We start from the raw sequence: 15,958 nt of genomic DNA on the forward strand, positions 1-15,958 counted from the left end.
ATTTCGTTTGACCATTTCAAATAAATATATTATAAATATATATCTTAACAGAATATACTTATTTTATCAAAATATTAGACAGAATAGTAGAATAGAACATCCTAAAAACTAAATAAATATTTTTCCCCCTCTGTAGATCAATATGTAGTTGAGTATTGACTGCATTGTGTGTGTATCACTATCTTACATTATTTCACATTGATGATTTATAGCTTAAAAAATAACTTCAAATTTATTTATCAATATTTTCATTTTAAATTTCAATCATCGCACCAATGGACTTTGTGTTTAAACTCACATTTTTAAGATGATGATTTTCTATAATTGTGGCAATGTGAACATTTTTCCAGTAGAGGTCGCCCCACAGCGGTGTGACTCAGTATACGCTATACACTCACCAAAATAAAGAACAAAGTTAAAAAAAAAAAAGAAAAGAAAAGAAAAAGAAAAAAAAGTTAAAATATAAAAGGAGAAGAATGAACACAGCCAAGTAAGAAAAAAATACACATTTACATTAAGAAATTGATATAGTATAAGATGTTATCATTAGTAACATTTACTTAATGGACTCTTTCCAATATGCTGGGTCCGGGTGAAATAAATAACCAATAGTTAAAAATGAACTGGTAATGATGAAGATTATAGAGCAGCTTCAAAAACAAAGCGTGGCCTGTTAAAGCAAACAAATGTGGCACCAACCGATATAAGAAAAGTGCATTGTAAGTAACAGGTTCAAACATGCACATTTGAAGAAGAGTGGTGAGCAAAGCATTGCCAGCAGAGAGCAACATAAACAGACTGCCTCAAAGCCTGCCCACAGAAGACATAACGAGCAGGGGGTCCAAGCGGAGATTTGCATATGGCACCCTCTCCACCGGACAGACACGGGTCCAGGTTCCTGCAGACGTCACTGGTCGATGGTCTTTGTTTTCTCTCCACCTCCCAGAGGAGGAATACAAGTTTATCCTGCAGCCAGGGACGGGACGGTCGGGCTCCTCCGCCGCTGCTCTCCTCCGTCCGTGGGCGTGCAACTCGACTTGTCTGTCCTGTATGGTGGACGTCTTTCTCAACACTTCTTTCTTGGATGATATGGGGGATCGTTCAAAAAGTAAGATAGGCTACTTTCACTTTGAGGAACATTTACTGTTTATGTCTATTTTAACTCATTTGAAATGTAATGTCTATCTTTTACATAGGATATAGCCTATATATATATATAAATACAGCGAAATTAACACTTGGGAAACACACATGGATTGCCATGTCATTATTTATATAATTTTTTTTTTTTAATTTGCGAAATAACCTTGCATGATATGATCAAAAATATTTACCTTTTGCGTCTACAATATTACGCCGCAGCTAATGTTGGAACGGCGTTTATGTTTGTTCTGCATTCGTTTCTTTTTGGTTAAAGTGGATCCAACATGCATTCCATGAAAGCTTCACATTAATGTACTTCCTTTTCGTAGAGAAGTCGGGAATCGCAATGTGCGTGGGATGTGGAAGTCAGATACACGACCAGTACATCCTGAGAGTTTCCCCGGACCTGGAGTGGCATGCAGCCTGCCTCAAGTGCGCGGAGTGCAACCAGTATCTGGATGAGACGTGCACTTGCTTCGTCCGGGACGGAAAGACTTACTGTAAAAGAGATTATGCAAGGTAGAGAAGGCCACTGTGAAATTGATTATTAAAAATATTAATCATAATAATAACAACAAAGAAGAGAAGCATGCAATGGGTTTCAACAATTGTGCTCATTTGAACATGCTGAGAAAGCGTTGAACCACTCAATGACAGATCCACATCTTTATGTATCTCTCTCAGATTGTTTGGCATCAAATGTGCAAAATGTGACTTGGGCTTCTGCAGCAGCGACCTGGTGATGAGGGCCCGAGGCAATGTGTATCACATGGAGTGTTTTCGGTGCTCGGTGTGCAGCCGACACCTCCTGCCGGGGGATGAGTTCTCGCTGCGGGACGACGAGCTTCTGTGTCAGGCCGATCACGGCTTGCTGGTGGAGCGGTCCTCTGCAGGAAGCCCGCAGAGTCCCGGGAACATTCACACCAGACCGCTGCACATTGCTGGTATGCAGCAGTTATTATGATAATTACGATGATGATTATTAATATTATTCCAAACTCATTTTTTAAAAATTTATTTTATTATTATTATTATTATTATTATTATTATTTATTAATTTATTTATTTTTATTCATTTATTTATTTTGGAACACGCTGCAAATTTGTTGCTCAAACTATTTCGTTTTTAAATGTCTTCCCTTTGAGATTCCATTTCGGTCCGGCACCCGCCTCACCACCGGAACCACGTCCACAAGCAGTCCGAAAAGACCACCCGAGTCCGGACGGTGCTCAACGAGAAGCAGCTGCACACGCTGCGGACGTGCTACAACGCCAACCCGAGGCCGGACGCCCTGATGAAGGAGCAGCTGGTGGAGATGACCGGCCTGAGCCCCAGGGTGATCCGGGTCTGGTTCCAGAACAAGCGCTGCAAGGACAAGAAGAAGTCCATTCTGATGAAGCAGCTTCAGCAGCAGCAGCAGAGCGACAAAACCGTACGCGGAGTGAAAGCTCTTGCTTCTTGAAACTTTATCAAAAAGAGCAACACTGTAACTATTTCTTGATGCAAGGAGAATTAGATAATAATCAGATCATGTTTACATGCCTTGTTTGTAACAACAACAATGCTAATATTGATTAGGGCCTAGTAGTTAAAACATTAGAAGACACATTTTGGAGACATAAAGGGGTATCTATTGATTATTAATAATTAATTAAGAATAAATGAAAAAAATATATGCCGAATGACATTTTTAAATTAAATTTCGGGGTTTTTTTTTTTCATAAAACGCATGTTTGCGTTCTTCCTTTCCTTATGAAAGTGCTCTGTTCTGCAGTGATATTTATTTATTTTAGATTCGTTTGATATATTGTGAATTAGCCTATACGTTTTCTCTAACTGTGCAAGATCTTAATGAACTAATTTCATTCCCTGCCAGAATCTCCAGGGCTTGACAGGCACTCCTCTGGTGGCTGGGAGTCCGATCCGGCACGACAACGCCGTGCAGGGGAACCCAGTGGAGGTGCAGACCTACCAGCCTCCCTGGAAAAGCCTCAGCGACTTTGCCCTGCAGACCGACTTGGACCAGCCTGCTTTCCAGCAACTGGTGGGCTACTTTTGCATTCATAAGAGTGTTTTAAAAAGCATGCAAAACACACAGCTGTAGTTGCATGGAAAGAAAGGAAGGAAGAAACTGTAGCATATGCATTGTAAGCCAGGAACAGGTTTTGCAGCATTTAAAAAAAACAACAAAAAAAAAACGCCAAAAACTCTTGCTGAGATTTTAGTAAATAATCTTGCAATTTAGGAAAAAGGGAAATGGACAAAAATATATATAGGTATAGTTTGACCTTAATTACAAACTCCTAACCAAAATAAAAATCACAACATGATCTAATTTTTCACGTGACTGATCCAGGCTGTTTCGCCCACAGGTTTCTTTCTCTGAGTCGGGCTCTTTGGGAAACTCCTCGGGCAGCGACGTGACCTCCCTGTCGTCTCAACTACCGGACACACCGAACAGCATGGTTCCGAGTCCCGTCGACACGTGAGGAGGCGTCGGGGTCAGCACGGAGGCCTCCGCCCCACACCCGAGCTCTCAGCCTCATCATCCAAACAAGGAAGCGCAAAAAGACCCGGTTGACATTAAATGGACCAGGATGGATTACGCTGCAGGACAGATTCGCGCAGGGTCCAAACTGGGAGGACGGGAGGTCTGACTGCATCCTGGACACACAGCTGCAGATGAACACGAGGGGCTTTCCTCCTGTAAAGAAAAAAACAAAATCGTGCCAATAGCTACCTGGATATACTGGGAAGAATGTGACGGGATTCAAGCACATAAAGCCCATGCTGGACGTCTGAACGTCAACGATTCCAGTATGTTTTGTCAGAAAAATGCAACCTGTGTAGATGTGCATGACCTATAAGTTTCACTAGACTGTTGTAAATTATTGGATCAGAAAGAGGTGCACCTCTCGCCTTTCTTAAAGTAAAATAAGTTATTATTATTTATTATGACGGCAAACATAACTGGTCTTATAAATAAAACAATTGCTTACTGCATGCATAATCAATTTGTCAATTAATAAGTAAAAAAAAAAATCTTTTCCTTTAAGAAAAGTGGACTAAATGAATGCTGGTGTCAGAGCAGGTCAAACTAAACAAACAAAAAAAGTCAATGTTTTGATATGTAAATTGCCTATGAATAGTGAAGCTTGCGGGAATGAGAAGAGTTTGGTTTCTCAATTTTAAAAAGTTATGGGGATGACGTCATCCATAGTAAGGGTGTTTGCTGAAGTTAGACAGATTTGAGCTGAAATCATGTCGAAGTTAAGAACTAAAGACAAGAAGAATTCTCAAGACGTTCCATTTAATCTGAAGAAAAAACGAAAAAATATATTTTTTGAAAGAGTTGTAAATAGAAATCAAAGCTGAAATGTCTTTGTGAATTGGGAACATAAAACAGAGAAAATAATATACTGAATGTTCTCACCGTGATATGTGAGGATAATAAACAGGCGAACAAATAATGATAGTTATTCCTGTAAAGCAAACTACTTTTTTACTTTCATGAGCAATTTGTCAAATAAGACACTAAGTTACTTTTTAGTTGAAAATTGGGGGAAATTGATTAGTTGTGCGTGTCAGAGGAAGTAACGCATCGGCTCCAAATTTAGGCCAAGTCTCAGAGATCTGACCTTTTGATATAGTTTATGAACAGCAACATTTGCGAGTGTTTGAAGAGTTTGTTCAGAAAAGTGTTAAGAAAAAAAAATCAGTGAACCTGGGACACGTTTGCGAAAGGTGGACCATGATTGCAGAAACATGGTGTAAAAAAAAAAAGAAAAAAAAAAAGATAAATGAACCGGTAATAACCTCGCGTGATCTGTTTGAATTCAGAAGTGGCCTTGTTAGGTTTCCAACCGCAGATATATATATATATATATATATATATATATATATATATATATATATATATATATATATATATATATATATATATATATATATATATGGATTCTGGGGATCAATTAGTTTCGTAAAAACTAAACTTTGCTGAAAACGTCAACTGAAAAAAATGCGTACAGCGGCCCCTAATAAGGTTAATATATTATAAAGCAAATTTCAAGTTTGCAGCTGGAAATAGAAAAAGGCTGCTGCAAAGTCACAAAGTTGGCTTCGGGTTTGGCTTTGACATATTTTTATGTCCGATGTAATCTGCTTATGGCCTCAGAGCCAAGTGGATCAGTGACTGATCGTTGACAAGATATTAAAGCTTTTGCCCCGTGTCATGGGTCAGCGAATCAGACACAATAGGTTGCGGCTGCTCTGCCGCTGGTGCGCTTTAGGGGCTTTGGGTGTTTACGTTGGCTCTCTTTTCTAACATGACGGCCCTTTGCAGCCAGGTTCAAAGCAAACTTTACGGGATCGCTGAAGTGATATAAAGACACATTGGCTTCTACTTGGATAACAGCAGTATACCATATAGGCTACAGGAGTTGAGGCCTGCATTATTGGACTGCAAGTCTAGACTGTGTTCAGGCAGCGGCGACCCCTTATCTGCATCTGGCATCACCTGTAAGGGATCCACTGAGTGGACTCTGAGCTAAACGCGCCGGAGCGCAGCGCTGAGGGGACTCCCAGGCAGCCTGCGGACGCATCCCGGCGTGTCTTCAGTTTATTTTCATTCCAGCAGGAATCCCGAGCGACAAATAGCCGCTGGACAGGAGAGCACGCGGGTCAAGCCGGGACTGACACACTACACCTCAGCAATTTGTTGGGGAGGATCGGCTTTTGTCAGCCAGGGAAAAGGAGCCCCATTGAAATAAAAATTATAAAATAAATAAATAAAAAATAATAATTACCCCCACCCGGGAACTAGACTAAATATGCCAAAGATTTGAATGTAGCAATATCTCATCTTACAAAGAAAATACACATTCGTAAAATATTAGATAACGTAGAAAAAAAATTCGCATACAAACCATAAACTTTTGAGATAGCCTCTGCGTTTCAGCAATATATCATCTGAACATTTAACAGGCCCCAGATTTCAGCATTACTGATTTAAGGCAAACTTGAAAGAGCTGGAAGATGGTTTTCACAGCAGAAAAATAAGAGGCTCAGTTTGAATGTTTAGATCCCTACATTTCTCTAACACACATTCTGGCACACTGAAAAAAAAGCAAGATTACTGCATTGTAATTTAAAAAAAAAAAAAATCAACATTACATGTATTACAGTCACTTCAGTTGTGCACAAGCACATATTCTACTTACTGAGGGACTGATTTGGTTATTACCCAGACCGGTGGAGAGCATGCCAACACGCATGGCAACTATGATTGAAAATCAGGATTAGTTTATCAAAATTACTTTTATTTCAAATCTGAGAAAAATATCAGTTGCTCTTTACTCAAATGCACCCTAACAAATGGCAAAATCAGACAAGATAGACATTTTTCAGATGTGTATCATTTGCAAAGCTGTGTGTATCAAACTATCAATCTTTGGAGCTGCTGTGTGTTTAAAATAAATCAGAGAGAAACAAGTGGACAGACAGTATTTTGAATAACTTTATTAACTGAAATATTTTAGCTTGTAAATGACTCCTTGAACAACATAAAAATAATGACAAATTATGAAATTAAACATAAATTGTAAATATTTTCTGCATAACAGTATGACTGGCAACATAAAGACTAGAAAAACCATTCAGGTTCTTGTGATACAAAAACACAAATAAATTAAACAGTGCAGAAAGTAATTGGCAAATTATAAATAACAGTATAAGAAATTTCTTTTTCCTAACTAACCGCACAAAAGGAAGAGGTGGATTGAAATGAAATGTTCAAACAGTAAATTAATTATTTGAAGAGCAAATATCTATTTTTTAACATAGTGCATAAATAACTTAAAAATAAGTTATTTAGACTAGTACTACACACATATCAACTTGTAAATTGCTCCCAAAAGCAGAAGAACAATGTCATTACACTGTAAAAACCTCACAGATCTTTCAAATGTACCATCGACTTTCAAATGACACAACAAACCAGTCTGAGTCTATATCCAATAAAGTAACAGAAACCGTACTAATGAATATGACCGGCAAATTCTAAATAACTAGATGTATCCTATTTCTATGAATTGCACAAACAAAATAGATTGAAACGACTCGAGCAGTAAACTGACTAGTTAATAAAGTAACGAGTATCTGTGAGCAGCATTTATGCTCATACAACACACTTGTCATCTTGTAAGTTCCTCTTGTCAATAATAACAATGTAAAACCTTGCAATACAAAGAGATGAAAAAAAATAGTGGATTAGTTAACGCATAAGTAACCACCAAAATACAACAAATTAACAGACACCACTGATGAGAATGCTTGGCAACCTGTTCATTGCAGTGTAGTTCAATGTTTTATTTCTACTAACTGTGCAAAACAACTTAAACTGTAAACGGACTATAGTAAAGTGTTCAAACTGTAAAGAACAAATAAGACATTTTGTGCAAATTCTCTTTTGCATCAACAAGATTTCCAAGAAATCAAAATGGATGCAACATGTAAGGCTTCGACATATTTACATTTGACAAAGTCTAAAGCTAAATTTCTGAATGAAAAGACTGTCACCAAGAAATTACCCTCTGCAACTGTTTAACTCTGTGCTTTCTTTAATTCGGAGGACAGAGTTCAACTCCATCACTCCTCCTGCTTCTTGAGGAAAAACTGCAGGGCTGAGTCCCACTGATCTCTTGGAAAGCGGTAGGACAGCAGGCAGTCATTCTGCAGACCTCGGGTAGCTGCACAGGAAAAAAAGGACAGCCATTTATATGCAGCGCCTGTCAGAAATCCTTGATCCGTCAGAGTAGAATTTCTCCAATTAAAGGGACAAAATGTCCCGTTTAAAAAAAGACACAAGCTGGAAGAAACTCAACAATAATGTCTTAATAGAATAACTTACCGCACTTATTTATCTTACTCTCTGAGTCTTTCTCATTTGGAACACAGTCCTAGGAAAAAGAAGAAGCTCTATAAGTGAGGATACAATTATATTTTATGAAAAAAATTCATTACTTTTCTTAATTATACAACAAAAGTAAATGAAGTACCACTAAAAGAAGGAAACGTTAAAGGTGATGTGACAGTTCCATCTCACTGTGATTTACTCAGCTATCCAGGATTAAGTTGCTCCACTCGGAGGAATGTTCCTGAGCTTAACACGGTTGAGGGCAGCGGGGCAAGACACCATGCATTATTGGTTTGTTTGAAAGAAATGACAATGGCTTGTCTCCCTTTGAATGGAAGTTAATCGGTGTTTAAACAGCGGTGGCTGCAGTGTGGCGAGGAGGGCTTGTTGTCAGAGGAAGATGAAGGAGAAGAGATGTTTGCTAGGAGTTGAACCAGTGGCAGGTAAATCCACCGTGAAGGAATCCATTTGTCTTGGTAAAAGCCTGCCTGCTGCAGATTCACCGGTGGCCCAGACTGCCGCTTGTCAATTAACTAATGGACTGCTAATGTGATTGGATTGTGCGAGGTGTGTGAATTAACCTAATTTTGATAGCTTATTTAAAACAAAAAGTCAACAGCAGGTTGAACGAATATATTATCCAAGTTAATGTTTCTCTAAAAAATCATAACATTGCATGACATGTTCTTTTTTATTTTATTTTTTACCTGAATGAAGGTAGCCAGCAGCACGCAACTCATTTCTTGCTGCAGGATCGCCTTGTTGTGAGAATTGTTGTAACAGGCAGAGATGAGGGTTGGAAACAACACTCTGATAAGACGTGGGTGGCTGAAGTACTGGAAGGGCAGCTGACAAAGTTTCTGCAGAACGCTGGGCTGGCGGCCAGACTGCACTATCACCTGGAACACACAACGAGCAAGTAGTCAGTCACTAAAACCAGTCAGTGGCACTGCTGGTTGTAAATCAGCACCCGCTGCCCCTCCCACACTTAAATCTGCCACTAAAACAACACACAAACAGCCATTAGGAGGAGACCTGCGGGGCAGAGCCTCCCACCGCACAATTACAGACTATAAAAAAACAACAACAAAAAAAACAATGGTGGGTATGTTTTTGCAGAATGTCAATAGTATGAGCAGAGGAACAGGGGGGAAATTTGAAGCGCAAACTGATGTTGTCATTAGCAATTCAAACTTAACTTTCAAGTCTCGTCTTAAGCTTCAAAGCACAGAGTCGGTGCAAGAGTTGAGCTTGGGTTAAGAGGGCAATCACAGTGCAACCCGGGCATGAAGGGGTGGAGCTGGAGGTGAAAGACGTGGTGTGCAAACTTCTACCAAGAACTTCCAGAAAGGAGCAAAGCCATTAACAGCACTACAGCACTGCTCAGTTTTTCTCCGCTTTTTGACCGGAGAAAAACTGTTTTGACCCTCCAACGTATTTTTGATAATTTGGATTTCTCTTTCGGAATTGCAAACTAAGATGGTATAAGAAAAGTACTGAAAATATTCATGTTTTACAATTTTGACAATGTCATTATTAAGAGGGAGCAGCTGCTGCTAACAGAAATGTCCCATTATTTTAAGACAAAACTCAAAATTATTAAGCCAACATTTTAAATAATATTGGATTAATTTAGCATCCAAATTAAAACAGACATTCATGTACACACGTCCTTGAGCAGTGATTCCCAAACTTTTGCTCAGGCCGTAGCAAAAGTGGAAGAAACGCAAGACTCTTAAATTCTTTATTTGGTAACAACTTCTGTTACCAAATAAAACTGATCAGGGAATATTTTAGCAGTATTCAATACATAGTGCCTTCATAAAAAAAAAGGTTCCTCACTGGAACTTTTGACTAGAGCTCAAAAATGAGGTCCAAACCTAATGAGCCGGTCATCTCCCCTGAACTTGAGACGGCCATCATCAACCATCTGAGAGCCAGGAGGGTCAACATGCTAAATCTTGGCTGTGCAGGTTTACAGGTACAGACTGACAGGACCGGTGACTTAACATCAATGGAAACCAGAAGGCTGCGGTGAGGTCCCACAGTCCAAGTGACATAAATCCAAAAGATTTACAAGATTTTAACAAATACACACTAATACCCTTTCATTGGCTCCTCCCCCCTTTCTGATAATGTACTCCAAGTTTGAGGCGCAGGATAAACAAAGTGATAAGTCATTGCTTTTATCAGTTTAAAGAGAGGCGCCGCGGAGCTGCCCTCTTTTTTTTGTTTGCGTTTTAAAGAACACAAAACAGTTTCATTTCCGATCATCACTTAAAAAGAATCTGTCAGGACAGGTTAGTCTCAACTCAGCTGTCATAGAAATGCTTAAAAATTTTGAGAGACCTGGATGTGTCAATTTGAAATATTACAATCTGCTAAGTCACTCTAGGAATAGTTTCTTCCCTCTTTCTGATATCTACTGAAATGCTGGAGCATTTTTAAGGATTTTTGGAACAAACTAGACTTTGATTTTTATTAGTTCAGATACTGACCTGCCTATGTTAATATTTCTATGCTCCTTTTCACCGTACCAGTGAATTAGTTACATTTTATCTTGACATCCAATTGGAAAACAGAAAGCCTTCTTTTAGACAGCTAAATACTCCAAAATGTGTAGTCCAAATATAATAAGCAGGAGAATCTCACCATTTTACTGTTTTAATTTATAGCATTTATATGCAATAATTTAATGCCACAGTATGTAGTAGATATTTGAGGTGGAGCTTAGAAGTGATCCAATGCACAAATCACACACCAAACTCAATCTCCCGCGATGCATCTTCATTCAATCTTCAGCTGCTTAAACAAATCGCCCAGCCTCAAGTGCTAGACGCAGAAAGACATAAAACAAAAGCTGGTGGTACAGAGAGTCTGGAGGTAGACAGAACTGTCAGTTTTCCAGGTGAAGAGTCACAACAGGATCTAAAACAACATCCATGCTGAAACTAAGCAGTTGAGGTATCTCCAGCTCAAAGCCCAGCATCATAAAACTAACAACTGGGCTCTGAATCTGTGCATCTGGTCCACGTTTAACAGAGAATCCTGAGAAAACTCAAGTGCCGTGGCTGCTCTGTTCTTTCTTAAGTTAGAAGTCCTGGCTTTTTTTAAGCAGCTTTATAGTGCTTCGACCGCATGACTTCCCCAGTCTGCGACCACAAAGAGTGTGTAAAATTAATGTTCTGAAACAAACAAATTCCTGCCGAGACCTTTCATGGAAACACAGTCAATAACAGGTGATAAAAACAGCCATATTTTACCTGACAATTAAAATAAAACATTTCTTGCTGAACACTTTCTTGAAAAAAATATTGTATTTACTTAAGATGCAGAACTTAACACGTAAGTGTATTTTTATAGGTGTTGCTTTGTCCAGGCACCCCCAACACCTTAGGAGTAACTGGAGGTAAAGTAGGGCCATATATCTGACACTTGAACTCAAAATACAAACCAGATCCACTGGAACATCTTTACTGATAACACAGGCAGCAGAGCAGACACACAAAGTTACTGTTTAGTGTTTTTTTTTCAAAGACTTCCACAATGGCTGTGTAAACTACATTCAGACTACACTAGTGGCAGACATTGACAAAGCCACTTCAACTTCAGGTTTAAGGTACCCCTTAAACCCTGTGAAACCCTCTGTTTACACAATAAAACTAAATAACTCTTATTTATCTCTATGAGCAAATGCTGTCATTCCAACACAGATTTTGCTGCTGATAGCTGGGCTCTGAAACTAACCTGACAACAGTATTACCAAATGAAAACTTCACACTGAAAGGTTTACAGGGATTAAAAAACATCCAGTGCTTCATTTGGACCTGAATTCACCCTTAAAGCATAATGTAAATCATGTACCAAACTAACAATGGGACATTCTCCTGCCAGTTAGTGGAGTATGCGTGAATGTCAGTGTTCCTCTGTCTTTGTTTACTCTGCTGGGTGATGCAGTTAGTGTATTCCCTGCTGCTGGCTCCCGATGGTCTGCACGAGCTACACTTACCCTGCAGGCAGAGGGTTTGGTTGTCTTGCCAGTAATGGACTGCTGAAGGAAGAGTTTCGACATCAGGTTAGCAGGAATTATAGACCTTAAGCTTGACTCTGGCCTGCAGGGTGAAGGAAAGACCCTCAAAGAGAATGGGAAGAAAAGGACTGACCCCACAGATAAGGCTGAGCTCTGGTGCATGTTCCACCATTCTGTCAGGAGATGATCCATAGCCCACATCTGCCACAATCAGATATTATGGCAGATTTTGTAAAGCTCTGATGCAAATCTGGTACAAATTTTGTCTGACTGTACCAAATCTCTTCACGTAATATATATATAAAAAAACAAACTAAATGCATGTTTTTCTACTTTCTAAGCCAATTGAAAATTTGACAATATATTGACTACTTAAACTTTATTTTATAAGTTTAAGTTAGAAACCTTTTATCTTTAGAGTTATAACACCATAATTAAATTTAGAACTCTGGTCAGTCTTTTGTAATCTCAAAGTCATTATATTCAATATAGGAAACTCTCAAAAATGACAGAACAGAGGAACCTTTCTGTAATATGTTCAGCTTCCTGTTAACTTCCAGCATCTAAATCCTGCTTGCAGCAGCCCAAATTATTAGCCAACATGTTGTCATATAAATATATTGTTCACAATGTTCTAACATTCCTTGTGCTTCAACTTTTAAACTCACAGATAGCGAGATGTAGTATTCTTCCTAAAATAGAAACCTTCCCATTGAATATTCAGTCAGTGAACAAAATAAACTATGTGTTAATAATTGGCTATGGCCGGTGATATACAGGTTAAATACAGAAAACAAATCCTGATTTTTTAAATAAATGTTTAATAAATTCATCAAAACTGAAAAGTTTGATGTTTTCCCTTCTACCAATTAGCAAATCACCACCATATCTATTCACTTTTTATTTTGAGTGTAGGAATGATCAGTTAGAAAAAAAAATCAAGTCTACATAATTTGTTTTCTTCTGGATTTCAAACTGCTACCTCTCTCAAGGTACTTTCAGCAGATTTTATTAATTTCTGTTACATTTAAGACCTCACTTAAGCAAAGTTAAGACATACGAGTCAGCATAGTGAGCAGGTCAGCTCTAAAAGTAACCAAATCGGTGCAGTTAAAGCACAAAGAGGTCTGTAGATATAGCGAAGGACACAAACAATGCTGCATTAAAACAACCTAAAATAGAAAAGAGTGGTTTTGATGCTCATTCTAATTAAGTGGAACTGGTGCTTTTCCATGAGTTGAAAAAACAAACCCAATGTTTTTCTAAGAGTTCCACACTCTAAAACCGCTTGTGTCTTTTTGAAACGTAAGCCAGAATCAAGAGGGTTAACATTTCACCAGTTAACAATTACCATCTCATCAGCTATAAGACCCAGCACATCATCACTACAGATGAATCATGAATGAATCACTGAAGATAAAGACATGAAGATTACCGGTACATCTTTCTTCTAGAAGAAAAAGGAAGTACAGTAATTTGTTCCTGATGAGACATTTATTTAGCCCTGTTTGTTCATCACATCTCCACTGGTGCACTTGGGAGACACAAAACACACATGGCTACATATGCCCCAATAAGCAGTGATGCTACCAGATAGACAAAAAAAAAAAAAAAAAAAAAAAAAAAAAAAAAAAAACACATAATCCTACGAGTATTTTTATTTTTTTGTATGCAAGTTGAATTACTCATGCCCCCTCAAAGCATACGTCCTGACGTATAGATCTGCTTCAAAGTTCTGCTTTTTATGAGCAGCTCTATTTCTAAAGTATGTGTATAAACAAAAGCTAGTGTGCCGACAGTGAATCAGCAGTCTCTGTGACTGCAAAGGCCTCGGGTCGGGCCGCTTTTGTGTCCTGCCAATGCTTACATTAGCTGAAGAAAAGCTCAAGCTGCTCTAAATATTCCTTGTTGAAGCCATCCATCTTGGTGAAGAACTGAATGGACGCATTCCAGGAACTGGACCACTGGCAAAGATCAACTGTGTGAAGTTGGATTGGATCTTGTTTCCTGACAATCTATACTTAAATGTGTTTTTTTTTTAACCCAGAAGCCAGGTGAAAGGAGTTTTGTTTTTGGTTCTTTGTAGGGAAGAAATGAAAAATATTTCTTAATATGAGCAAGAATTAAATACCATTTGTTTGGCTGTTGTTTATATTTAATTTACATCAGAACTTATTCAACTTATTATCTTATTCCACTAACTGGATTTAAAATGAAAGATGCTTAGATTTTTTCATTCTAATAATGAAAAACAACAAGAAATTTCAAACATAAATAAAGCAAAAATGAAGAAGTAATTAACCAATAAACTGCTTTGGATTTAAATACAGGACATTGCTCGCGTGGGTCAGGCTTAGCCTAATCAAAGCCCAGTCAACTGTAGCATAGCTAATCAGGGGCCCGGTAGACGGGCCATGCATGACAGCCAGCTACACAGCAGCCAGGTCTGCTTCATCACATCCTGCTCACTTCCACAGAGCCCCCTAAGTAGTTGTAACACTGGGGCAAGAATACTGCTCTGCTTTTCCAGGTGAGAACAAAGGCTCACTCTGTGGGACAATGAACGACACACAGACCAAAAGCAGGAAGGTGCCAAGGCATGAATCTTTAAAGAGGTGCTTTTTGTTACAATTACAAAACTACACCCTTTTTCTGACAAATAATACATGAGAGGAACAATAGTAAGATGATATCATCAGCCTATTCCCCCTAAAATTGACAACTTTACACTCCTCAAAGATCTTTGATCTGAATAAAAAAAAAAAAAGCCCAAACCAAAACTGAACATGTTTAACATGGGCGCATGTCCATGAATTAGAATGTCTCTGATAAATTAGTTTCACAAATTATATTCAAAAGTGAAACACGTGCAACAGATTTATGAGACAGAAATACCCATTTTAAGTATTTCATATTGTTGTAGCTCATATTCCGGATTTATCTTTGCGTTTGTGGGTCTTGAAGCACCTACTCCAGCTGCTGTCCAAGTCTTGTGCAACTCTTTTAAATTCTTGATCTGGTTCTGCTTTACAATACTTCTCAAGAATAAAGGTATCCCTGTTCCTTACAACTTTTCTTCTCTCACAGTTCCACTTAACTTTCCATTCTGGAATACAACTCCCCAATATGGCCATAACAAAACAGTTCAGCATTGAAACTCATTTTTCTGATCTTATATATATTTCTTCTATTTAAAATTTATAGGCATTTAAAAAATATATTAATGAATTTGTACCTCTGTATATCACACCCAATATTTATAGATTTTGGCTGTCTTGCTATAATTTCATTAATATGTATGCCCTTTTATGACAGTTCTAAACATTTGTGAGACAAAGAAAACATAAAAAAAACAAAACAAACCCCCCCTAAAATGATCACATTTATGGCAAATGCCTATAATCTTTCATTATATCAATCATTTGATTTGAAAAACACTACAATAATCAGCAGTCTGAGTGGGTGGTTTACCTGGTTGTCTGGGTGGTTAACAGTGAAGTATCCCACACAGATGATGACTTCGTGAAGCAGCTCTTCAGAGGAATGCTGGGTACAGTACCAGAGCAGCGAGCTGACGATGTGTCGGAACGCCAGAGAGAGGCCCTCAGCTCCAAGAACAGACTGACCGAACAATGGATAAAACACATCAGTGAGCTCTCACTCTCATTAAAATGTGAGGTGTGTTTGATTATAAAGTTGTACCAAACAATACAACTACCAAAAGCAATAAAAGTTTAGAATTTCTGTTGGTGAAAATGTACAAGATATAGAAGTAAATCAAACAGAGCATAAAACAGCCGAATCCTGCTTAGAAGCAGAGATACGAGGAGCTCAGAGAGTATTTATTAAACATGCCAGTGTGACAGAGCAC

At 38.4% G+C, this 15,958-nt stretch overlaps 2 protein-coding genes across 5 annotated transcripts in view; one reads left to right on the top strand and one right to left on the bottom strand.

Moving 5' to 3' along the window:
- The first annotated feature begins 840 nt into the window (after positions 1-840).
- On the top strand, positions 841-4,309 carry isl2a (ISL LIM homeobox 2a). Its single transcript, XM_055032147.1, is given in 7 exon segments — positions 841-1,040; positions 1,042-1,108; positions 1,473-1,662; positions 1,828-2,087; positions 2,290-2,576; positions 3,021-3,188; positions 3,517-4,309. Coding segments are annotated over 7 exon segments (1,212 nt in total). The 5' UTR covers positions 841-917; the 3' UTR covers positions 3,634-4,309.
- Positions 4,310-6,641: 2,332 nt separating this feature from the next.
- Positions 6,642-15,958, bottom strand: part of scaper (S-phase cyclin A-associated protein in the ER) — a 62,731-nt gene continuing 53,414 nt past the window's right edge. For all 4 annotated transcript variants that reach the window (XM_055027350.1, XM_055027368.1, XM_055027341.1 and 1 more), the window contains 4 exons: positions 15,559-15,708; positions 8,765-8,956; positions 8,052-8,100; positions 6,642-7,890 (listed from right to left, as the gene is read on the bottom strand). In XM_055027350.1, the coding sequence (XP_054883325.1) occupies positions 7,790-7,890; positions 8,052-8,100; positions 8,765-8,956; positions 15,559-15,708 (492 nt within the window). In that variant the 3' untranslated portion in view covers positions 6,642-7,789. The remainder of the gene's footprint in view (positions 7,891-8,051; positions 8,101-8,764; positions 8,957-15,558; positions 15,709-15,958) is intronic.

This window comes from Poeciliopsis prolifica, unplaced genomic scaffold (genome assembly GCF_027474105.1).
Source record: "Poeciliopsis prolifica strain line A6 unplaced genomic scaffold, Auburn_PproV2 SCAFFOLD001, whole genome shotgun sequence".
Classification (NCBI taxonomy): Eukaryota; Metazoa; Chordata; class Actinopteri; order Cyprinodontiformes; family Poeciliidae; genus Poeciliopsis; species Poeciliopsis prolifica.